Genomic DNA, 26572 nt, shown 5'->3' with positions numbered 1-26572 from the left:
CACAAATGTTACTTAGCCTTTATTAGAAATCTTCGTACATTTTGCAAATTTAGTTGAGGCCAATTAGCAGAGCTTCATATTATAAATTATGATTTTTAAAAAGTTTCCATTTTGACTATATTTTTCCACAGTACAAGGATCTGGTGTTAAATGGGAAGACATTCTTCTCTCGGGATGTCCAACACAACTTCTGTGTCTGGCGTACACCTGCAAGGCAAAGGAAAAAGGACTTGGCACTGTGAAATTGCACTCTTCCAGTTACCATGGACTTGTTTTTTCCCCCCTCTAATTTTAGGGCAGCACAGTGACACAGTGGGTAGAGCTTCTGCCTCACAGTACCAGGGACCTGGTTTTGACCCTGACTTTGAGTTCTATCTGCATGGAGTTTGCACATTCTCTGCGTGACTGCGTGGGTTTTCTCTGTGTGCTCCGGTTTCCTCCCACATCCCAAAGGGTTGTAGATTATGTGGCCCTCTGTGAAGTGCCTCTGTGAAGTTTAGTGAATGGATGTGAAAATGGGATAACATAAAACTAGTGTGAATGGGTGATCGGCACGGACTTGGTGGGCTGAAGGGTCTGATTCCATGCTGTATATCTCCAAGATTAAACAAACAAAAAACTAAATTAATTGTTTTACACAGACATCATATTTTTTTCCACAGTCCTTCTACTATCTTGCAAAATTTCATGTGTGTGTATAGTTTTTGTTTTAGTCTATTTTATGAGTGATGATACCTGTGATGATGCTGCAAGCAAGATTTGCATTGTATCTCACCGTATCTGTGCATGCAAACTTGACTAAATGCCAGCGATGACTTGGTGAGCCAAATTCAAACTGCAGCCACTTTAAATGCACAAAAGGGAAAGCCTTAAAGTCTTAAAGTAAATAAAGTAATTAAAAAAACATTTACAGGAATCCACTAGAACCATGAGTGGATTGGGGAAGGTTTAGAGGGATAGGGGCCAAACACAGACAAGTGGGATTGCGTACATAGTGCATTTTGGTTGGCATGGATAAGTGGGCTGTTTCCATGCTTTAGTTCATTTTATTTTAGATACAATGTGGAAACAGGCCCTTCAGACCACTTGCCCGTGCTGACCAGCAATCACCCCGCACGCGAGCACAATCCTACACACCAGGGATAGTGTTACAATTGTTTAGATGCTAATTAACCTATAAACCTTAACCCGAGTATGGGAGAAAACCAGAGCACCTGGAGAAAACCCACACAGTCACAGGGAGAACGTGCAAACGCCGTGCAGACAGCACCCGTAGTCAGGTTCAAACCCACGACTCTGACGCTGTAAGGCAGCAACTCTAATGCTGTGCCACCGTGCTACCTTCATGACTCTCTGTAAGACTTCATTACTATTCTCTCGTCCCTGATTTGTATCACTCCATTGTTTGCAGCTGCATTTGTCAGGTGCCATTGCAGTGTGCTCTGGAATTCCCTCCCCAAACATTGGCCAAGTGCTTTTTTTTTTAGTCACCTCGCATATGGAGCTCTTTGTCCAATGTTAATTAAATACCGTCCATTATATGCCTCATGATGTTTCACTACATTAAAAGGTTGTTAGTCATTAGTTTATTGTCACGTGTACCAAGGTACAGTGAAATGCCTTTGTTGCGTGCTAACCAGTCAGTGGAAAGACTATACTTAATTACAATCGAGCTGTCCACAGTGTACTGATACATGATAAAGCGAATAACATGAATAACATTTAGTGCAAGATAAAGCCAGTAAAGTCCAATCAAAGATAGTCTGAGGGTCTCCAATGAGGGAGATAGTAGTTCAGGACTGCTCTCTAGTTGGTGATGGGATTGTGCAGTTGCCTGATAACAGGTGGGAAGAAACTGTCCTTTAATCTGGAGGATTTGCCCGATGGGAGAGGGGAGAAAAGGGAGTGGCCGGGGTGTGACTTGTCCTTGATTATGCTGATGTCATGCTGGTGCTTAATATAACTTGCATAATTAAGGTATGACATCTTTTTTTTTAAATGTACGCATTTCTTATGAGTGACCGATAGCTAAAGGAAGGCAGCAGAAGACGGACTGTGTAATGTGACAGCTGCTATCGGCATGCTATATTTAGAAGAACTACTTAGTTTAGCAGAAAAATGCAAGTAGTGCACAATTTTCTTTTGGAGTGGGGTTACTTTATATGGTTTGTCTGCCACCACAAATGTGCGCTTTTAACGGGTGCAATCCTTTCACCGTATTGTGGAATACATATTATTAATTTCCTCTTAAAAGTGAGGCCCAATAGAGATAATAATAATAATAATAATAATATTCATTTATTGTCATTGCAACGAGTACAACGAAATTAAAAAATAGCCAATCCTGACGGTGCGTACAAACATATATGCAATAAATGCAAAAACAAATAAATACATAAATACAATTAAATACAATTATATTAAGTACAAGATTTTTTAACGGTGTTGCCTAGTGCAAAGGTAGTGTTCAGTTCTCGTATGGCCCTGGGGTAAAAACTGTTCTTAAGTCTGTTTGTTCGGGATTTGATCGACCTGCCTGACTCACTGAGTTAGTCCAGCACTTTTATTTGTACACCAGCATCTGCAGTTCCTTGTATCACTCCAGCTTAACAGCTCGATTGCCTTGACAATCTAAGACAATCAGGGCACGTGACTATTAATAGCATACGCTTCTGGCATGCTAGTGTTTGGACCAATCGTTGGAGGGTAAAAATAAGAACTCCTTGTCTACTAGCACTGGGAAAGCAACTTCAGAGGCTCCAGTACTTCGGACTCAACACCAGAGAAGAACAAGGAATTTGCAATGTAGGTGTAGGAAGAAACTGCAGATGCTGGTTTACCCTGGAGATAGACACAAAAAGCTGGAGTAACTCAGCGGGTCAGGCAGCATCTCTGGAGAAAAGGAATAGGTTACATTTCGGGTCGAAACCCTTCTTCAGACTGAGAGTCAGGAGAGATGGAAACTAGTCACTTTGCCAATGGTGAAGGAACGCGCTGCCAGGGGTTGGTGGCTGCTTCAAGATTAAGTAAGAGAATTCTTTGTTTAGTAGTATACCATTGCTGTCACATACAGGTGTCAATGGTAACCTGTACCACAGACAGGTATTAAGTAATGACTTCAAGAATGAGAAATGGTGAGCCAGAGAGATTTAGGAGGGATGTTTCAGAATTCCACATCAAGATACTGTAGAGATGGACGGCCACCAATGCAGGACATCAGAGAACACTCAATGTGACTGAGTCTCTTGTGGCAAATCCAAATCATCAAACGTGATAGCTCTAGGATTGGTGCCGATGTCTTCAGCTACCTAAGCCACAAGCTCAAGGTCACTCCATAAACCTGTCTCACTTTTCCAAGATGCTCCTTTCACCTCTCTTTGGTTCCAACGCCACCAAAATTTAGTTAAAGCTTTACATGGGGTGCATTCTATTCAATACTCCAATAACATACCCGCATTATTTTCAGTCAAACTAAAATTCATACGTACTTTGACTGTCTATTTAAAATGTCTGTGAAGATTTCATCCCTGCAGACCTTTTTTGATTTCAGTAGGTGTAATAAATTCCGCTGCAATTCCAAGTTATTCCTTTCCATATTTTTGTTCAGCTGCACATTAAACAAAGTTATAATATTACAATTGGTTTATGTAAAAGACCTATTCATCAAGAGCTCAATCAACCTGCAAACAGCAAATTTGATGTCATGACCTGCAAAAATAACAGCTAACAGTGAGTGGCAAAGTTTAGAGGAGATGTGTGGAGCAATGTTTTTTTAATACACAGAGGGTGGTGAGTGCCTGGACCATGCTGTCAGGGAGTGGTGGTGGAGGCAGATACAATAGTGCCATTTAAGAGACTTTTGGATAGGCACATGGATATGGATTATGTGCATGCAAGTAAGAGTTGGTCTTGGCTTCATGTTCAGCACAGACATTGTGGGCCAAAGGGCTTGTTCCCGTGCTATACTGTTATATCTTCTAAATATGCTCACCTAAACCCAAACCACAGCTTTATCCTATTCATGTCATTTTGATGGGACACTATTGTATCTGCCTCCACCACCACCCCTGGCAGCCTATGTGCAAAAAAACCTTACCTACACATCTCCATTAAACGTTCTCCCTCTCACCTTATTGCTATGCCCTCCAGTTGGACATTTCCACTCTGGGGAAATACTTGTAATAGTACTTTGTTATAATTCAAGTATTACAAACCCTCAACACTGACCTCTTTGTGAATCTCTATTTCTTTCTTCATCATTGCATTGTGAAGAATTAGCTCTTGAAACCCTGGAGGCATGAAATTGATATGCTCCTGTCGTAATAAAGCAGCAAACATTAAAACAATTATTCACTCGGTAACTTTGCAGCAAAACTGGAAAGGTATGGTGTTGCACCTATGATATCACTGAAGACTTGGATAATAAAGCAGAGAGTGGTAGCTCAAAGTCCAACATGGTAGCGTGAGAATTCAAATACACCGTAACAGAGATATAAGGGAATTAAAAAACTGGCAGAATAACACCCAAACTATTGGATGAGGAATAGATCTCAATGAAACTTACCGAATAGTGAAAGACCTGAATAGAGTGGATGTTAAAAGGATGATTCCACTATTGGGAGAGTCTAGGCCTAGTGGGCACAGCCTCAGAATAAAAGGACGTACTTTTAAAAATACCCAATGACTTGGCCTCCACCGCCGTCTTGGCAATGAATTTCACAAATTCACTACCCTCTGACTAAACAAACTCCTCCTAGTCTCCTTGCTAAAGTGGAGATTGACAGATTCTTGATTAGTAATGGTGTAAAAGATTATGGGGAGAGGGCAGGAGAATGGGGTCTTGAGGGAATGATTGATCAGCCATGATTGAATAGCGGGGTAGACTCGATGGGCCAAATGTCCTAATTCTGTTCCTATGACTTATGAACTTATTGGATGGTCATTAAAAACTGAACCAATTCTTTGGCATCCATGAGAAAACAAAACTTGTGGTTCTTATCCAGTTTGGCCAATAAGTGACTCAAATTTGATTCTAGTACAGATGATTCTAAACAGGCCTCCCAAGGCCATGCAAACCATGATGAATTCTGTATTATAATAATTTCATAAGTTCATAAGTATAGGAGCAGAATTAGGTCATTTGGCCCATCAAGTCTACTCCACATTCAATCATAGCTGATCTATCTTTCCTTCTCAACCGCATTCTCCTGCCTTCTCTCCGTAACCCCTGACCTCCAGTACTAATCAATAATCTGTCAATCTCCACCTTAAAATATCCACTGACTTGGCCTCTACAGCCATCTGTGGCAATGAATTCTAGATTCACCACTCTTGGACCAAATAAATCCCTCCTCATCCCCTTTCTAAGGGTACATCCTTTTATTCTAAGACTATTACATTTCTCACTCTCCCATTACTGGAAATGTCCTCACCACATCCAAATTTCTTTTAAATGTTGTGTTTTACTTTATAAAGTGCACTGTCTAAAAAAATGTTCAGTCATGAAAACTGCTGCACAATTTTTTCTGGGTCACTTATGGATGGACAATTTGCATCAGCCATGGCGACAGCTTCAACAACATAGAAATGTTTGTTAAAAGTGTTAATCTCTATCTAAAAGATATTTTCCAATTTTCTGGCATCTCACCTGAAGTGAAGTGCCTGCCCTTTGTAATGGAAATGCATAAGCTGACAGGTTTGTGAAGTGATTCTTCTGAAGATAGCCTTTACACTCGATACCATTGTTACGCCTAAAATTGTGAAGCTACAATCACTTTTAAATCTGGTTTTACAGGATCTTTAGAGCACCATCAGAAATTCTCACCATTGTGTTATTCGCACCTTCACGGCACCAAAGGACAATTTTCCCACTCTCAGCCTAAAGCTCTGTGATGCCCCCTGTTCAAATATTATCTAAATATTAGGAGTGGAAATCAAGGAAAGAAAAGAAAATGACAGATAGATACAAAGTACTGGAGTAACTCAGCAGGTCAGGTCAGTCTCTGAAGAAAAAGGACAGGTGACGTTTCGGGTCAGGAGTCTTCTACAGACTCAAAAAAAAACCTCATTCTTTTCCACCCAAACCACCCCCTCCCCCGGTACTTTCCCCAGCAACCGCAGGATATGCAACAACTGTCCCAATACCTCCTCCCTCAACTCCGTCCAAGGTTCCCGACAGTCCTTTCAGGCGAGGCAGAAATTCACTTGCCTCCAACCTCATCTACTGTGTCTGTGGTTCTAGCTGTGGACTCCTATATATCGGTCAGACCAAGCACAGACGACAATTGTTTCGCTGAACACCTTCACTCAGTTTGCCTAGGCCTCCTCGATCTCCTGATTGCCAAACACTTTAACACCCCTTCGCATACTGACCTTCCTGTCCTGGGCTCCCTCCACTGTCAGAGTGTGAGGCCAAATGCAAATTGGAGGAAGAGCACCTTATATTTCGCTTGTGCAACTTACAACCCAGTGGTATGAATATTGATTTATCTAACTTCAAGTAACCCTTGTTTCCTTTCCCCCTCTCTCCGTCCCTCTCCCACTCTACATCTTCGACTAGTTTCACTGTCCTGATTAATTTTACTGATTGTTTGCCTCGTTGTCACCTTCCCCCGTAGCCAGTGTACATTTCCTTGATCTTCGTAAGCTTTAATCTGTCCATTTCACACCTCACATGCTCTTTGTACCCTTCTATATCTCTAGTTTCCCTCTCCCCGACTGTCTGAAGAAGGGTCTCGACCTGAAACGTGACCCATTTCTACTCTTCAGACATGTTGCCTGCCCCGGGGAGTCACTCCAGCATTTTGTGTCTATCTTCAAGAAAATGAATGCTCCTTCCAAACCATTCATGGTAAATCTGATATCCACTGAATTTGACTTGCCAGTGACATCTGGTGGTAGTTGAGCAAAATTAGGCCCTTTAAATACAAACCCTTCAATAGCAAATTTAAACTCTCTTCCAGGGCAAACAAAATTTAGTTCAACCGCATTTCATCCATTATGCAACTTACACACTCAGAAAGTTAGTTGCGAGCTAAGGGCGATTATCTTGTGGAGATACCTCATGGAAAACAAAGTTCTTAAAAAAGAATAAACGCAAGATAGTTTGGATGCTAGAAATCTGAAATGGAAAAGAGAAAGAGAAAATATTGGAAATTCTCAACAAATCTGGCAGCATCCATGGAGAAAAGTTAATATTTCAGATGAATGCACTGCCATTGGAACTGGCTAAAGTGGGCTGTTGAATTCTGGTAAAATTGAGAGGGAGGAGACAACAAAAAGGGGAGAATTTTAATAGAGGAGATTTCTGGAAGGGTTAAATAATTAAAAAGATGGACAATACAAGGAGAAAAGGTACAGGTGCTCCTCTGCTTACGATGTTTCGACTTGCGATAGTTCGATTGCGATGGTGCAAACGGACGTTTGTTTCCGGCCACGTGATCAGGTGTATTACAATGCATTTCGACTTACAATACTTTCGGTTTCCGATGGGTTTCTCGGAACGGAACCCCATCGGAAGCTGAGGAGCACCTGTATTAATAATATAAATAAACAAACAGGAGAGTTGTAAAAACAATCTGCAGTATCACCAGCTGAAATTGTCAGATTAAATTGAGTGTAGCGTTATTCCTTGATCATGCATTTAATTTTTTTGTGAAAAAATGCAAGAGGCTAGAGTGCAACTAAATGGGTGGGAAGGGAGAAAGATAACCCATGTGCATTTGGAAAATTAGTGTCACACTAGTGGATTGAATAGAGGCATTTTGCAAATTGTCTTTATTTGTAGCATTAATAGCCCCTTCCACCTTATATCATCCACAAACCTGTCACCGTCTGAAGTCAGTATCCCCTGTGTCCGGGAGGCTACAACAAGAGCAGTGAATAAAGAAAGACACGAATATAAAGAAGAGTCCTGACCTGAAACGACACCTACCCATTCCCTCCACAGGTGCTGCCTGACTCGCTGAGTTCCCCCAGCATTGTGTTCTGACCAGGGAACACATTATACCAAAATGATGTACGTCTCTCAGTAACTCTCAGTCTCACTTGGAAGAGTATTTGTGGTCATGGAAGGAAGAGTGGAGAGGGATAAAGAAAGAGAATTAAAAAGAAAAATACAAGAATAGTAGATGATGGGTGATATGTTTAAAGATAGCTCGAAGAAAGATTCCAGCCCAAACTTCACCTATTCTTTTTCTCCAGAGATGCTGCCTGATCCACTGAGTTACTTCAAAGGAGGTTAAATCAGAGGGGATGGGAGACAAAACCAGCCACTATAGACCACGTCTTCATTGTGACAGATACTAGAAAAAGGGGTCAGACAAGGGGTCCTTTACTACAGTGCCACCAAGCTGGGGGCTAGATTTCAGTTTAAATAAAAATGCTAAAGTTGCCCAAAATGTGTCAATGGAAAGGAAATTGAAATGCAACAACAAAAAAATAGCTGAGAGCATTCATCAGAAATGATTGTCAAACAAAATTTGACAACGTATGTAAGTCTAACAAGTAGACACAAAGTGCTGGAGTAACTCAACAGCTCAGACCCTTCTTCAGACCTGCAGAAGACCAACAGGTGTTATGATCGAGTCTACCACCTATTAAGTGTTATAAAATCATTTGTTATATATTGATTAATTCTAAATTCTAACAGCACTTCATTTTGCTGTTAAACTGCAGGGTTTTCAAATGAATCTGTTAAGGGCCTGTTCCACTTAGGCGATCTTTTTGGCGATTGTCAAAGTCGTAGAAGATCGCCGAACTTTTCTTTCAGCCGCCGACAATGCCGAGTCAGGTCAGGATTACAGCGTCTTCTGAAACATCGCGGAAATTCCCACGCTGTCAATGCTTCTCCGGCGTCCTGGTTTTCACTGAAATCACTGACAAGTCGATAAGTACTTGAGAGTTTTGAACTATAACACCTTGTACGGGTTACTTAAAAACCAAGCTTCACTGTAACAAGGAATAAACCGGATTTACTTCCAGTTTACTAATAGCTGTATTAAAATAAAATAAAATTAAAATGGTTACGTGGATTTTTGTGAAAAGTGTGTGGGCATTCTTTGAAAATGTAAGGGAGATGCATATCTGGTTTTTGGGTTGAATATCTGGGTTTGAAGCCCACTTTAAATGTAATGGCTGAGGCCAAAAACATCGCAAAAATTCCCATGCTTACCTGACCATCAAACTGTAGCCTCCAATCTACCTGTCAAATGTCCTGACGGTAAATAAATTGGTTAAACACAAGCATTTTATGGTATTTTGAACTGACTTTACTTATTTTAATATTATGTGCTTCTAAATGCATCTTAAGAGAACCTATCAAACCTGGGGACAGCATGCGACAGCGACCGCAATAAGCTACGATGCCTGGCGACAAGCCAGCTGTCGCCGAGAGATTTCAAACCGTTTGATTTCCCGGCGACGCGCCGAGATCCTCTACGATCTTTGGAAGACTCCTCATGATCATGCCCGCGACACCCCGGCGAACTGTCGGCAACAGCCTAGTCGCCGGCAATCGCCTTAAAATCGCCTAAGTGGGACAGGCTCTTAAGTTAAGGGAAGCATAAATTCATCAAATGTGGAAGAGTTGGCTAAACTGATTTATCTATTCAACAATACAACTTGATCATTCCTATCTTACCAACAGGTGTCTGCTGTGGGTTTCATACTTAATGTTTTCCATGACCAAAAGCTATGACTTCCTGTTATTAATCTTGCACAGTGACCCCTAGTTTATTTGTTTTTAATGGAGAGGATATTGGGAAGATGTCTACTTACTGTTACTATTAGACACCGACCTTAGCGATCTTGTGAAATATTTTCTGTTCCTTATCTTTCAATGTGCTTTCCATTTTTCTTTTTTGAGCAAGTGTAATGTCCTCCACATCAGCAAGTTCATTCTGTTTAATACCAAAAGAAATGTTATAATAAGTGTCCATTATTTTTAATACACTAACAAGAGCATCAATGGTAGGACCAGTATTTATTGCCTATCCTTAATTGCCCTTGAACTGAATGGCTCAATGGACCATTACACAAGACAATTCATCATGGTGTTGTGGATGAGGAGTTGCTTCCATGTAGATCACATATGGACAGCAGATTTCCATCCCTACAGGGTATAAATAAACCTGGTGTTTTACAACAACCTAGTGATTCAACAGTTGGTGTTACTGATAAGAGATTTTAAAAATAAGTTCCTAACTACAAGTTTATTACCTGCCACGCTTTGTCCTGCGTCTCTCAGCTTTCTTCTCCCAACCCTACAATTAGTCAAAAGAAGGTTCTCTGTCAGAAACGTCCATGGTCTCCAGAGTAGCTGCCTGACCCGTTGAGTTACTGTGTCCTTTCGTGTATTAACCAGCATTTGCAGTTCTTTATTTCAATGTAATTAATCAGTCCAATTTAAATTTCAAGCCAAACATGTCTCCAGTTAGATGCGAGTTTTGGATCACAGCACTCTGGTAACATAACCACAATGTCTCTGGAGAGCACGATTGACTATTTCATTTTTTGTGCACAATTTTTTCATCTTTTATTATGTTATCCATTGAATACTGTGTTTACAGACATGTTATGCTAGTAGGAATTTCATTATTCAGTTTCAGTACATATGACAATTAAATACTCTTGACAATTATGTTCATGTTATGTATAGAGGCCAAGTTATTGGGTATTTTTAAAGTGGAGATTTTTGATTCGCATGGGTGTCAAAAGCTTAGGGGGAGAAGGCAGGAGAACGTGGTTGAGATGGAGAGATAGATTAGATGGGATGGACCAAATGGTCAAATTCTGCTCCCATCACTTATGAACTACCAGGTCATACTTTTCACAGGCGACTATGTATTCCAACATCTCCTCCATCTCAGTACCAATTTTACACCCTTGCTATCTCGTCCATTAGCTTGCTGGCACCCATAACGTCATCCCCATCCAACATTAGAATTGGAGCGAATGCCACCTGAAAACGTCAAAAATGTAAAAAAGGCAAAACTGGATGTGTTGCCTGAATGATTTTCCCTACCTGAAACTTTTTTGTGAGCTTCTGGATCTCTTTTTCCAGCTGTGTAATTTTCAAAGCAAACGAAGGGAGCTCTTTGTCTCTAAACTCCTTCAATATACGAACTTCTATGTGTGCATTCCGGATCCTTGTGTTAATTTCTTCCACATGACTATACAACTCTTTGAAAATGAAAATACTTACTAGTGATTTACTAAAGAAACAACTCATCTTTACTGTGTAGATTTAACACCTAGTCATTCATCTCAATTTATCTATGCTGGTGTGATTTTTTTTCCAATATTTAAATTCGTTACACTTTAGAAATGTAAAATTTTACCAAAGCCAATTAACCTTCAAACCTGCACAATTTTGTAATGTGGGAGGAAACCAGAGCACCTGAAGAAAACCCATGTGGTTACAGGGCGAATGTACAAACTTCGTACGGGCAACATCCGTAGTCAGGATTGAACCTGGGTCTCTGGAGCCATCAGGCAGCAACTCTGCCATTGCACCACTGTGCATTCACGGGATATACTGTAGATGTTACGAGCTGTGCTGGCATTTATTACCCTTCTTCATTGGTCCTGAACCATGGAGGCAAATTACAGCCAATCACGCTGATGAGTCACAGACTAAAGATGGATAGCAGATTCTTCCTCTCCCCCCCCCCCCCCCCCCCACCCCCCACCCCTACCTCCGCAGGACATTGGTGAACTAGGTGAAGCTTCATGATTACCATTACCAAATTACATAGATATTCAAATACCCTTCCACCTATATTCCTTCCTCTGCGGTCACATTTCACTCCTCTTCTCTCATTAATATACACGCTTTGCTCCTTTATATCTCTCGCCCTTGTTCACCCATCTGCCAATCTAACCCCCTTTATCTGTATCAACATCACTTGCCAGGTTTTGTCCAATCTCCATCTCTTTCCCAGCTTTCTCTCGCTCCCCCACATTTACCATCAGTTTGAAGGGTCCAAACCTTAAACGTCACCCACCCATGTCCTCTAGAGAAGCTGCCTGATCCGATATTGTAAATTGTTTGTCAGGCTCCTCAAAGATACCTTAAGGCACATTAGAATTTCTTGATTATTCTTGGGAGTCAACCCGTAATGGGTTTAATATAACTTCACTGCAGCAATAAAAATTAAGCAAAATCTTTTGTTTTAGATAAAACTTCCAAGAATATTAATGATTGAATATTGAAGACCAATAGGATTCAAGCAACATGCTACTGCTATTGAGAATCAAAGTTAATTACAGTGAAACCTCGTTATGACAGACCATCGTGGGAGGGTGAGTGGGGTGTTGTGTCCTTTAATGCCGATTGCCCACTATAACCGAGTAACTGATTATCAGTGTATAATTAGTATAAACAATAACCGCAGTTGCAGGTTAATATACAAAAGGACACAAAATGCTGGAGTAACTCAGCAGGTCAGCCAGCGTCTCTGGAGAACATGGATAGGTGATGTTTCAGGTTGAGAGCCTTCGTTGGACTCTTGGTCTGGCACTGGGCCTGGAATCCAGGTGAGTTAATGGCCCCGGTCTGCTAGCGGCTGGGGGAGGAACAAGGATCGGCAGTTATTGGTTGCAGCCTGCATGCGGCCAGAATGCAAGCAAGGGTCAGCGGTGGCAGGCGCATCCTGGAAGTGCTCAGAGAAGCTGAGTGGCTGGGCATGGCTTCGGCAGCCCGGCCTGGTGGCGAAGGCTGGCCTGGAAGCAGCCGGGGAGGTGGTGCGGGCAGGAGGTGGCAACGGTAAGCCAGCCTAACGAAGGTTGGTAGATCCGTCCATTATAACCAAAGTCTATTATAAAGAGGTATATTAAAACTGTACTGTACCTAAAAGTGGATTGCTAGCTGGTATTGCTAAACACACCAAATAGCTGCAGCTACCATTGGAGTCAATGTGACAGATCTCGGAGCTATAAATGAATGCACAAGAGGCTTGCAACTGACCTTCAGATTTTTGATTCATTGTTTTCTCTGTGTCTTTGAGATCAGCTGCTGCTGCTTCAATTTCCTGCCGTTTCCATTCAGTTACACCAGAAATTCCTTTCTTGCGTATAAAAATGAGGGAGGAAATTGAAAGGGTGACATCACAAGTGAACTAATCCATCATCCACATACACACCATTTATTTCAGATTCCATCTGTATATTATTCCAGTATTGCATTGCCTCTTTCTGCAATAGACTGAAAGGATTCTGGACAAAAAATGACTACTATGGCTATAGTGCACTTTCTCCATACTTTCTGAAATCAGATGATTATTCTGTCACCAGAACCTGCCATCAGGAGCTACTAGTTGAATTACTTATTTTAGTGGAAAGTTATTGCCATATCACATTTAGAATGGGTTTCAAGGCTAAACTTTCCCATCTAAGATTCCTTTCTAATCTCTCTTTCTTTTACCTTAAATCTAGGTAATGGCCAATCTAAATCAGAAAAGCTTCTTCTGATTCAATATAAGCATCCAAATTTTATTCATCCAAATTAAATTTCCCATTGCCCCATTCAACCAAAGAGTCAACCCTGGATCAGTCAATCCTTTGAAAAATTTAAACTTTTCCAATCTTAGCAATATTTTTATAAATAAGAAATAGAAGTAGGATCGGGTCATACAGGTCATGTTACTGCTACCATTCGATAAGATCATTGCTGATTTTTCACCTTTGTCTACATTAATCCCACATCCAAATTCCCTTAATAATTCATTGATACTCTTTTGTTATCACCAACTATTTTGTGGATTACATTAACTCACTGTTTACCCTCATTCATCTCCGATTCTGTATGTGGAAGCAATTTACAAAGGGGCATAGATTAAGTGAATTTAATTGATTGAGAGATACAGCATGGAAACAGTTCCTCCAGCCCACCAGGTAGACACGAACATTAAACACCCCTTCACACTAGTTCTAGGTTATCCCACTTTTGCATCCACTCCCTATACACCAGGGAGCAATTTACAAGGCCAATTAATCTACAAAACCTCAAAAACTACAAAATCTACAAAAATGGGACATGGGAGCAAAATGGAGCACCATTGACACATGGCCAGTCCATTACCTTAAACTTGCTATACCGAACCAAGAGACTTCTCGATTCTTTCATGGCATTTTCCTCCAAACTTTTCAATTCGTCCGACAGCTTCATGTTAATACCCGAGAGCTTCTTGCTGTATTCCTTGTATTCATCCATCTGCTTCTTCTTGACTGTTATTAAATACTATTAAACAGCATGGTTAAACAAAAGAGGCTTTTGTATTAGCAACAGAATGCTCATGGCAAGAAGTAGACCCTTAAAGGACAATCAATAAGGTTCCCCTTTAAATATTTGACACTTGGACTTTAACTTAGTGAACTCCAGGGCATTAGCAAAACTGCAAACATTCCCCTTAAAACACCTGGACTCCCGCCTATTTTTTCCCTACAACAAGCGACCCCCCCCCCCAACTTTCCTCCTCCTGGCTTCACAATCCGTCTCACACCGACTGTTCTCATCTCTGGCCTTTGTCAAAAGATGTCCCTTCCCTGTGTCGACCCATTTCCTGCCACGTTTTGACCTGCCTTGCCCCTTTTCCAGCTTTCTTCTCCCCCCACCCCCGTACAATCAGCCTGAAGAAGCACCTTGACTTGAAGTGTCACCTATCCATATTCTTCAGAGATGTTGCCTGACCTTCCGAGTTACTGGTCCCGGCATGGCACATGGGGAAAAATGAGACAATACAGTCGCAGACCTCTTAAATTTTGCTTGAATAAGAAAACATCTAATGCATATGTATAACATTGTTGAAGAGCTTCACAATATAGACACAGGATGATTTTTCTCTTACTAAAGAGTCTGGGGCCAAGGGGTACAACTTGACAATAAACTTCAAGTCTGAGGATGTTTAGAGGCGAGTTAAGGAAATCTTTCTACAGAATCTAAAGAATTTTCTATCCTGATGGGCTGTGGAGGTCATTGTTTTTCTTTAAACAGAGGCTGACAGAATGGTGAATATTAAAGGAAGGGGTGTAGTGATAGTGCTGGAAAATAGCACTGAGGTAGAAGATTAGTCATGGTCTTAATAAATAGTGCACAAGGCTTGAAGGGTCAAATGGCTTACTTCTGCTCGACTTCATATGTTCTGGGGAGCTATCTGGCCTCAACAGGGAATTTTCCTCAAGTCAAGTGACATGCACTTTTCTTGTGTATTTCTCTTCTCTACAAGTTGTAGTTCAGGCTATTAATAATCGCGAGGAATTTCCAAGGAAGCTAGATAAATTTGTGTGAATGAAAACTAGTGAAATATTTCTCAAGGCTTGATGAATAAAGATAGGCGATTCACAAGCAGCATGGATCTGTTAGAGAAAACATCTTTTGTAACAAGTTTTGTTACATGTGCACCTTTGATTTACAGCGCTTGATCCCAGCTTTGACGCCATATGATGGACAGTCACAGAACCATACAGCACGGAAACAGACTCTGACCCAACTCATCCATGCCAACCAAGGCGACTATCTAAGCTGATTCTTTTTGCCCGTTTGGCCCATATGCCTCTAAACCTTTCCTACACATGTACGAGTCCAAGTGTCTTTTAAGCATTATAATGGTATCTGCTTCCACCACTTCCTCTGACAGCTCATTCCACATACTCACCATCCTTTCTGCCTCTGCCCCAGAGATCCCCTTTAAATCTTTCCATACTCATCTTAAACCTGCACCCTCTAGTTCTAGACTCCCCTAATCTAGTAAAAAGACTGCCCATCTACCACATAGTTTTATAAACCTCACTAAGGTCACCATTGAACCCCCTTTGCTCCCAGGAAAACAGTCGCTGGCTATCCAATCTCTCCTTATACCTCCAGTACATGTCATCATCTGCTGGCAAAACAGTTCTCTAAAGACCCATCCTCCCCAGTTCAAAACTTGATTGCAGAATTTTACAAACCTCAAAAATAATAAACACCATGAATTGTATGCACGATTAACTTAACTCCGTTTGTATTTCTGTTCATGGTAGGTTTATTTGGAATACAAATCACAAATGGTGATTAAAAATGACTTGGTTTAATATTTGTATTAATGTTTTAATAATCAATTATGTTTATCTATTGAGTAGTTACGCCACACAATGCAGGAAAATATTGGGTGTCGTCACATTATTTGATGGAAGAGGAAGGATGAGGACCCACAACCCTGTTTATATCAACGGGACGATGGTGGAGAGAGTCAAAAACTTCAAATTCCTGGGCGAGCATATTTCCAAAGATCTTTTCTGGACCCAGCACACTGATGCAATTATAAATAAAGCACATCAGCGCCTCTACTTCCTGAGAAGATTACGGAGATTCGGTATGTCAAAGAGGATTCTCTTGAACTTTTACAGGTGTACACTAGAGAACATATTGACTGGTTGCATCATGGCCTGGTTTGGCAACTTGAACGTCCAGGAGCAGAAAAGACTGCAAAAAGTTGAGAATACTGCTCTGACCTCCCCACCATCGAAGGGATTTATCGGAGTCGCTGCCTCAAAAAGGTAGCCAGCATCATCAGAGACCCACACCATCCTGGCCACACACTCATTTCACCACTGCCATTGGGAAGAAGGTACAGGTGCCTGAAAACTGTAACGTCCAGGTTCAGGAACAGCTTCTTCCATACAGCCATCAGGCTATTAAACACTACAACCTCAAATAAGCTCTGAACTACAATAGACTATTATTATTATTGCACTACTATTGTTTTTTTGAGTACGTGTGAATGTGTGTGCGCACGCACGCCCGCACACACAGATGAGCCAAAACATTATGACCACCTGCCTAATTTGCTGTTTCTCCTCCGTGTGCCGCCAAAACAGCATCAACCAGCCGAGGCGTGGACTCTACACGACCCCTGAATGTGTCCTGTGATATCTGGCACCAAAACATTAGCAGCAGATCCTTCAAGTCCTGTAAGTTGTGAGGTGGAGCCGCCGTGGATCGGACTTGTCGATCCAGCACATCCCACAGATGCTCAATCAGATTGTGATCTGGATAATTTGGAGGCCAGGGCAACAATGTGAACAATTCATCATGTTCCACAAACCATTCCCGAACAATGTGTGCAGTGTGGCAGGGCACATTATCCTGCTGAAAGAGGCCACTGCCATCAGGGAATACCGTTGCCATGAAGGCATGTACCTGGTCTGCAACGATGTTTAGGTAGGTGACACGTGTCAAATTGACGTCCACATGAATGGCCGGACCCAGGGATTCCCAGCAGAACACTGCCCAGAGCATCACACTCCCTCCACCGGCTTGTTGGCTTCCCACAATGCATCCTGGTCCCATCACTTCCCCAGGAAAACGGCGCACACGTACACGGCCATCCACGTGATCTAAAAGAAAACGGGACTCATTGGACCAGGCGATCTTCTTCTACCGCTCCAAGGTCCAGTTCCTACGCTCGCGTGCACAATGTAGGCGCTTTCGACGGTGGACAGGGGTCATCATGGGCACTCTACGGCTAAGCAGCCCCATACGTAGCAGGGTGCGATGCACTGTGTATTGTGGCACATTCCTCCCGTGACCACCATTAAAATTTTCCGTGACTTGTGCCACAGTAGACCTTCTGTCGGTTCAGACCAGATGGGATAGCCTTCGTTGCCCTCGCACATCAATGAGCCTTGGGCACCCAACACCCAGTCGCCAGTTTGTGTTTTGTCCCTCCTTGGACCATTGTCGGGTAGGTACTCACCACTGCTGACGGGGAGCACCCCACAAGTCTTGCCGTTTCAGAGATGCTCTGACCCAGTCGTCTGGCCATACCAATATGGCCCTTGTCAAAGTCGCTCAGGTCTTTACTCCTGCCCATTTCTCCTGCATCCAACACATCAACAAGAACTGACTGTTCACTTGCTGCCATATATCCCACCCCTTGATAGGCGCCATTGTAACAAGATAATCAATGTTATGCACTTCACCTGTCAGTGGTCATAATGTTTTGGTTCATCAATATGTATAAATATATAATAGCAATCTCAAAATGGTGATCTCATCTTGTATATATATATATATATATATATATATACACAGGGAGCCACTCACCCCGGCCCGGGCGGCCATCTTGGCGGCCAGCTGCAGGAGAGCAGCCGCAAAGCGCTGCCCCATGTTTGTCCTGCCGGCGGCCATCTTCTTTGACCTTCTCTCTGCCACCACGCTGCACCACAGGAGGAAGGTCAAGCTCGGGGCATGCCGGGACAGGCACCAGACCTCCCGGCGCGGCTGTAAAGGCGTGCTACCGCCGAGCCCGGCAACCCTCCCCCAACTGCGCACGTGCGGATACCCGTTGGGTTCCCATTATAATGCAAGATGAACATGGAAGTATTAGATGAAACTGGTGATGTTTATTTTACGGGGGATGTTTCTGAAATACAGCCAAAACAGTACACGGGAGCGGAACAATTTGAACAAAACTTGATACTGCACACCGCAGACGAATGATGAGTAAGGTGCCCCTAAAATTGTTGCGCTATCATGTGCCGCTTTGGCTGTATTTCGGGAACATACATAGGTACATTCACGATGTCTTTTGGTAATATACTAGACCAAGTGGACCCGTTGGGCCCAAACCTCTCCTGCATACGTGCAGCATCCTCCCCTCCCCCCCACTCCCCCCCCCACTCCCTCCCTGCTCCTCCTCCTCCCCCCCTTCCCCTCCCTCCTCCCCCACTCCCTCCCTCCTCCTCCTCCTCCCCCCCTTCCCCTCCCTCCTCCCCCACTCCATCACCCTCAACCCCCCTTATCCTCCCCCTCCCTCCCTCCCCCTTCTCCCTAGGAGGTAGATTTAAACTTTAAAATGTGAATAACTTTAAAAATATAACACCGATTTCAATGAAACTTCTTGCATTAGCACCAAAGGGACGACGGTGAGTAAGGTGGGCCTAAAATTGTTGAGCTATTGTGTACCGTTTTGGCTATAGTTCAGGAACAAATAAACAAACGAGTTTCAATAGATATATATATATATATATATATATATATATATATATATATATATAGATGGAGATATATATAGATAGATATACATACATATATATATATATACACACACACAGATATACATATATATATTCACACACATACACATATGTGTGTACTTGTGAGTATGTGTATATATACACACTGAACTTATTTTCTCTCTCATTTATCATATTGTTTATAGTGTACTATGTTTACATATTCTGTTGTGCTGCAGCAAATAAGAATTTCATTGTTCTCTCTGGGACATATGACAATAAAACACTCTTGATTCTTGACATCAGCGTGATACATTTTGAGAAGCAAGATTAGTCAGAACTGTTGCCCTGCCCTGGGTGGTGTTGTGGTTGCATGGATATTAATACCTACAATTACAGGCTGTGATGTCCTGCCAAAGCTCATGATTCTTGAAAGGCTGTGTGCTCAGGCAACTTACTGTTTGGTGCTCAAAAGAAGAGACAATGCAAAGTCCTAATAGGGAACTTCTTCAACAGGCACATCTACTGATTGCTCACTCCAGTGTTACGTATATTGGTTTACATTTCTTATTGCCATGTGTACCCAGGTATAGTGAGAAGCTATGTTTTGCATGCTACCGAATCAGATAATAAATGCAATTAACTCAAACTCAAGTAGAATTGATAGAGCGAAGGGAAAGATAGAGTGCAGAATATGGTTCTCAGCATTGTAACAAAAGTAATCTACAAGATTCTCTTCCACATCCAGTATTTACAATATAACCAAAGATAATAATTACCTTAAGTATATTGATTTTTTCTTTCATTTCCATGTAGCAGGCATCATCTCCCTTTAAAACCTTTCTTTTATGCCAGACATGATTGCATTTCTTTGAACAGGTCTTCTCTATACACAGCCGAGCTAAAACAGATCAAAGCTTTGAGGTTAGACATCAGGTCCAATATTTTAACAAAATAACTTTCAAACACATGCTCCCTTATCACCAAGGTAGGAGATAACAAGAACAAGATGTTATGCACAAGTGTGCAGAATGAGCAAAAGTAGACTTGTAGCGAAGCTGTTGTTCAAAAAATCAATTAAGTTGGAAATATGAGACAACTTGAATGTCTTCATGTACTTACACAGCAAATTAACCCTGACCAAATACAAAGAGCTGGAGGAATTCAACAGGTCAGGCAGCATCTGGGGAAGCAATGGACATGCTGTGTTTCAGGTTGAGTCTCTTCTTCTTTAGATGCTGCCCAACTTGTTGAGTATACATTAATGACTTAGACGAAGGGATTAAAAGTACCATTAGCAAATTTGCAGATGATACTAAGCTGGGGGGTAGTGTGAATTGTGAGGAAGATGCAATAAGGCTGCAGGGTGACTTGGACAGGTTGTGTGAGTGGGCAGATACATGGCAGATGCAGTTTAATGTAGATAAGTGTGAGGTTATTCACTTTGGAAGTAAGAATAGAAAGGCAGATTATTATCTGAATGGTGTCAAGTTAGGAGGAGGGGGAGTTCGACGAGATCTGGGTGTCCTAGTGCATCAGTCAATGAAAGGAAGCATGCAGGTACAGCAGGCAGTGAAGAAAGCCAATGGAATGTTGGCCTTCGTAACAAGAGGAGTTGAGTATAGGAGCAAAGAGGTCCTTCTACAGTTGTGCCGGGCCCTGGTGAGACCGCACCTGGAGTACTGTGTGCAGTTTTGGTCTCCAAATTTGAGGAAGGATATTCTTGCTATGGAGGGCGTGCAGCGTAGGTTCACTAGGTTAATTCCCGGAATGGCGGGACTGTCGTATGTTGAAAGGCTGGAGCGATTGGGCTTGTATACACTGGAATTTAGAAGGATGAGGGGGGGATCTTATTGAAACATATAAGATAATTAGGGGATTGGACACATTAGAGGCAGGAAACATGTTCCCAATGTTGGGGGAGTCCAGAACAAGGGGCCACAGTTTAAGAATAAGGGGTAGGCCATTTAGAACAGAGATGAGGAAGAACTTTTTCAGTCAGAGAGTGGTGAAGGTGTGGAATTCTCTGCCTCAGAAGGCAGTGGAGGCCAGTTCGTTGGATGCTTTCAAGAGAGAGCTGGATAGAGCTCTTAAGGATAGCGGAGTGAGGGGGTATGGGGAGAAGGCAGGAACGGGGTACTGATTGAGTGATCAGCCATGATCGCATTGAATGGCGGTGCTGGCTCGAAGGGCTGAATGGCCTACTCCTGCACCTATTGTCTATTGTCTATTGTTCCTCCAGTACTTTAGGTTTTGCTAAAGATTGCAGCATTTGCAGTCCCTGCATCTCCAATTTAATCCTGAGAGCAGTAGCCAACAAGAGTCTATTACAAAGACAGTATCACATCAATAATGTTCTTAAATTATTTTCTTCTGATGCCAAAATCTTTTCTTGCATCCACTCAACCCGGATAACCGTGTTGCTAACTATTGACAATTATTGTAGAGGATTATATGATTACGGACTGTCCCCAAGCTGAAGTTGTGAGTTGTAGTTTTCAGCAGAGTCTATTTAGAATAAATAAGTGCGTACATCGAAGAAATTTTCAGGGGGAGTGGAATGAAACTCTCAAACAGATATTTATAAGTAGATACAAAGAACTACAGATGGTAATTTTCAAAAAAAGACAAAGTGCTGGAGTAAATCAGCAGGTCAGACACCATCTTTGGAGAGCATTGATGGGTGATGTTTTAGGTTGGGAGACTTCTTATTTATATATTTAAAAAAATAACTGAAATAATTTGCTGCAGTCTACTCTACAATCTATCAACTGTTTGGGGCGGCGTTGTTGCCTTACAGCGCCAGAGACCCGGCTTCAATCTGGGTTCACCCGGGTGCTGTCTATATAGAGTTTGTACATTTTCTCTGTGACTGCATGGGTTTTCTCTGGGTGCCCCAGTTTCCTCCCACATTCAAAAGACGTACAGCTTTGTAGGCCAATTGGCTTCAGTGAAATTGTAAATTATTCCTAGTTTGTAGGATAGTTCTAGTGCACTGGTCGGCACGGACTCCATGGGCCGAAAATCTTGTTTCCGCACTGTACCTCTAAAGTCTAAACTACTTTCAATGTCATACAGTAATTATGTTATTATATTTCTGGAGGTATCCAACTACATTGTCACTTGCTTTGCAGGCCAGTAGATGCATCCAAAGCATTAATGTAGATAACAAATAACAGTGGACCCTCGTGGCACACCAGTGGTCACAGGCCTCCAATCAGAAAAGCAACCCATCACAAATACCCTTTGACTCCTTCCGCTTACCCAAATTTGGTTGGTTCATCTTGTGATCTAACCTTCCAGCCGTCTACAATGTGGGGCATTATCAAAGACCTTGTTAAAGTCCATACAAACAAGATCCACCGTCCACTTAAAAGACATCATCTGAAGTGTTCGAAAAATTTATTACTGTAACAGTTAGATTTATTAATCAGCACAATGTGAGAGTTGCAAAGTGGTCAGGATAGGGAATGTGAAATGATCCTAGACTTCCGGCAGCCTAAGGATTGAAATACCTTCTGTTTTTTTTAGATCTTGGGTTGCAAGATGTTTTGTTTTCACTTTGTCCTTCTTCACAATCTTCCAGCGATTTCCCAGAGCTTCTGGTAACCATTTGATAGGTGGGAGTGAAGGAGTCTCACTTTGTTGTGTTCTACGTCTGTCTGTTCTCTCCCACTGACTGTAATCCTGAAGGAAGCATAAATCAAAGCACTGACAAAGCTGCTTCATTGATAACCACTATTAGTTTGGCTTACATCTAAGCCAGAAAGTTCAAACCACACTCCAGAACGCAACAAGATAAAATGGGCAAGCACATGAATGCAGTGGGGTGCTGCATACTGGAGGGGATGCCCTGAATAATGTCAGGCTCAGTGTACCTGCTCAGGTGGCTGTGACAGTGCAACATATGTTGTCTATGTCAATGGATTTTATTGAATGTACTGATAATATCCCATGAAGCTTTTATAATTTCATAGAGTGCAAGAAGTGCTTTATGTAGCATACATAATACCATTTCTTTATCCATAATCAAATATGCACCAATAACATGGCAGTAAAAAGAAACAAAATTCGGAGAGAGGGAATTGATGACAGGTTAACCATTTAAAGTTAACACACAAAGTACTAGAGTAACGTACAGGCAGGCAGCATTCCTGAAGGACATGGACAGGTGACGTCTCAGGTCAGTACCCTTCTGCAGAGGTCTGCAGAAGGGTCCCGACCTGAAATATTACCTATCCATGTTTTCTGAGGAGGCTGCCTGACCTGCTGATTTACTCCAGCACTTTCTGTCTTTTTTATACACCAGCATCTGCAGTTCCGTACCTCCTTTAGAAAGGAGGTGAGGAGGAATTTATTTTGTCAGTGGGTGCTGAATCTATGGAATTTGTTGCCACGGTTGCTCCTATGACTTATGAACTTATTTAAGTTTCCATCTTTGACTTGAAACTCTGAATGGATGATTTCAATTCATGCTTCAATAATCTGACCTCAACTACATTAAAACTGAAAATCCACTGTTTGATTTTTTTTGGCATCAGGATCACTCATTTAAGCATTAATTCCTCACTTCTTGGACCTGCAGTACTTGCAGTACTGCAGTATTTTTTACAGGTTTGACAAACTGAGATTTAACAGATTTGGTTTGTTGTGCAAGCTTTAATCTCACTGGGGCTCATTTTTCAGCTGCTCCCTTTAAACTCACTGGGTTGACTGGAAAATGTAAGGGTGTTTTAAGAAAAAGTGAAATGCAAGCGTGTGGGTTTCATAAGGGGTCTGAAGAAGAGTCTCGACCAGAAAGATGACCTATCCATTTTGCGTCTACCTTCGATTTAAACCAGTATGTGCAGTTATTTTTCCTGCCCTGGATAATGTACCTGCTCAATTGGCTACGAGAGTGAAACACGTGTTGTCTATGTCAGTGGTTTATATTGACAAATATAATCCACAAAAACAGATGGCTTACAAAACAGGAGGGCATCCAAGATGTGGCCAATGGCAAGTCTCAGATACTATCCACTTTCATTAGTCATGTCTTTGGCCATCAGACTGATGGTTGAAAAAAACAGGAATTTGTTTCAGAAACATTCATCAGAAATTGGCAATCACTTCCCAAAGCTAATTGCAGCTGGAGATTACTACAACCTTTTGTCCAAATTTAGTCTTGTTTAGTTTATTGTCACATGTACCGAGCTACAATAAAAAGCTTTTTTGTTGTGTGCTGTTCACTCAGTGGAAAGACCATTTACCCAATTACTCAATCAAGCCATCCATAGTGCACAGATACAGGATAAAGGGAATAACAGTTAATGCAAGATAAAGTCCAGTAAAGTCCAATTAAAGATAGTCCGAGGGTCTCCAACAAGGTAGATGGTAGGTTAGGACCCCTGCCCTCCAGCTGGTGATAGGATGGTTCACTTGCCTGAAAGCAGCTGGGAACACTCTCCCTGAATCTGGAGGTATGCATTTTAACATTTTTACTAACATTGGATATAGAGTGTAGCAGATTTATGGTATCTGGATTACTCTTTGCTACTCTAACCAATGATTAAAATAGGTCATATCATATATATATATATACAGCCGGAAACAGGCCTTTTCGGCCCTCCAAGTCCGCGCCGCCCAGTGATCCCCGCACATTAACACTATCCAACACCCACTAGGGACAATTTTTACATTTACCCAGCCAATTAACCTACATACCTGTACGTCTTTGGAGGTCAACACATCACAACACTCTTCCCCTAGTACTTACCACCATATCAAATTCTTTTTCCAAGGACTTCACAATATTGCAGTCAGTGATTGTCGCCATCTCCTTTCAAAGGCCCTGTAGATAACACAGCAAATAAAATTATAGTACTGTATAAAACATTGCAGGCAAAGACTCCAAAGAAGAGCTAGCTCACCCTTCATTGTTACCAAATTGGGCCTCCAGGTATCTTCTAGCCTCATTGACATAAATTACAGTAAGAACTGAGAAATTCTGGGGCATCAAAATAAAGGTGAAACTTTGCTCAGAGGCTTTCGGTCTCATTTCCTTTTAGCCTTAATTACAAATTAAGAATTTTCTGGGTATGAAAGAAAACCAATTGCTGATCTGGTAAAGACAGACACAAAGTGCTGGAGAAACTCAGCAGGTCAGGCAGCGTCTCTGGAAAAGGATGGGCGATGTTTCGAGACCCTTCTTCTGAAGATAAGGTGGAGATGAAACAGTGTCCTTTATGGACAGACCATTCAGAAGCCTGATAATAGCGGGCGGAAGCTGTTCCCGAGTCTCGTCGTGCACACTTTCCAGCTTCTGTACCTTTCAGCACACAGCTAGGAGGAATGACCGGGTGGGACAAATCCTGGCTGCCGTTCGAGGCTGCTTGACCCGCGAGTTTCTTGAACGGTTTTGTTTTGAGATGGTCTGCATGGGCCAGCTGCCATTTCAGGCCAAACCAGGCAAGGGGGTGGGGGAAAGCACCCAGGCAATGGGGGATTTGTAAGCACCAGTCGGGGTGGGGGGGGAGGCCAGATGCCGGGCAGATGTGGTGGTGGCAAGAAGTCTAAATGCCAGCTTCGGGATGGTTGGAGGGTGGGAAAATGCGTGCTAGACACCGGTCGGGGGAGAAGGGGCAAGCCTCAGCCGGGGAGGGGAGGGGGTCAAAGATTGGCCACGACGATGGGATCCGAACACACGCGAGCACAGCACAATGGATGTTGCCGGGATGTAAATAAAACAAAGCGCTTATTGTTCAGTGTACTTGAAGCGTGTTTATTACATTCGGATCAAGGCGAGGATCTGACAGGGGTGGGGGGAGAGGAAGTGGACAAGATGCCTGCATGTGGGGGAGGGAGGTTAAGCACTGTGGAGGTGCCGGGCATGTGAGTGTTAAACAGCGGGCTGGGCGGGGGACGAGACGCCGCCTCCCTGACCCTGGCTTCGCGCTGTTGTACGTTGCCATGGAGACCGGGCGTACCCAGCCAGGCCGCGGCGTCCATTTGCTTCCTCCTCCTCCTCCTGCAAACTCCTTCTCCCACCTTTGACCGAGTCGTGATCCTGACCCTGCCGCACGCCGTGGCGCTGTCAGACCCGTCCCCAGCCCTCCTTCCCTTCGCCCCCGAATCACTCACCAGTTCCGAGCCGCCACTCGATTCCTTGGAGACGGCTGCCGCGGCCCGGTCACTGCGCATGCCCAGCGTCGGCGCCGCGGTGGGCGGGGCCTATTATTACGCATGCGCTGCCGGGCCCTTGCCCCGGTCACGCTACTGCGCATGTTCACCGTCGTGCCGGCTCCACTCGCATGCGCAGTCCCCATTCGGCGTGGAGGTTAACTCTGCTGCAACTCGACCTCGCGTAATAGAAAACCGTGCCGTAAAGGTAATTGTGCCAATGGAGGGGCAGTGAGTGTTAGGGGCAAGAAAGTTTCAGATCCGCAATAACAAACTTATTTTTCCCTGTAGGATATTCAAAAATAAAGATAAAATGATATTGTTTACAAAAAAAAGACAAAGTGGCGCAGCAGTCGAGTTGCTGCCTTACAGCGCAAGAGACCCAGGTTTGATCCTGACTGCTGACAGTTTGTACATTCTC

At 42.7% G+C, this 26572-nt stretch overlaps 1 protein-coding gene across 5 annotated transcripts; it reads right to left on the bottom strand.

The window, feature by feature from the left end:
* Window positions 1–26183, bottom strand: LOC144604428 (uncharacterized protein C20orf96-like). 5 transcript variants are annotated; one of them, XM_078418825.1, is made up of 11 exons: window positions 26113–26180; window positions 24749–24823; window positions 22509–22680; window positions 19773–19894; window positions 14081–14239; window positions 12968–13067; window positions 11024–11181; window positions 9798–9899; window positions 4228–4314; window positions 3489–3607; window positions 7–207 (listed from the first exon to the last, which is right to left on the bottom strand). In XM_078418825.1, the coding sequence occupies exons 2-11, from the start codon at window positions 24806–24808 to the stop codon at window positions 147–149; spliced, it is 1140 nt and encodes a 379-aa protein (XP_078274951.1). In that variant the 5' UTR covers window positions 24809–24823; window positions 26113–26180; the 3' UTR covers window positions 7–146. The 5 variants fall into 5 exon arrangements, with proteins under 5 accessions (XP_078274954.1, XP_078274951.1, XP_078274953.1 ...); XM_078418827.1 differs by lacking the exon at window positions 26113–26180 and adding an exon at window positions 25959–26055; XM_078418826.1 differs by lacking the exon at window positions 26113–26180 and adding an exon at window positions 24903–25031.
* Window positions 26184–26572: the final 389 nt, after the last annotated feature.

This window comes from Rhinoraja longicauda, chromosome 22 (assembly GCF_053455715.1).
Source record: "Rhinoraja longicauda isolate Sanriku21f chromosome 22, sRhiLon1.1, whole genome shotgun sequence".
In the NCBI taxonomy this organism is placed as follows: domain Eukaryota; kingdom Metazoa; phylum Chordata; class Chondrichthyes; order Rajiformes; family Arhynchobatidae; genus Rhinoraja; species Rhinoraja longicauda.
Note: the sequence above shows the minus strand (reverse complement) of the source record. Positions and strands in the feature narration are given on the sequence as shown.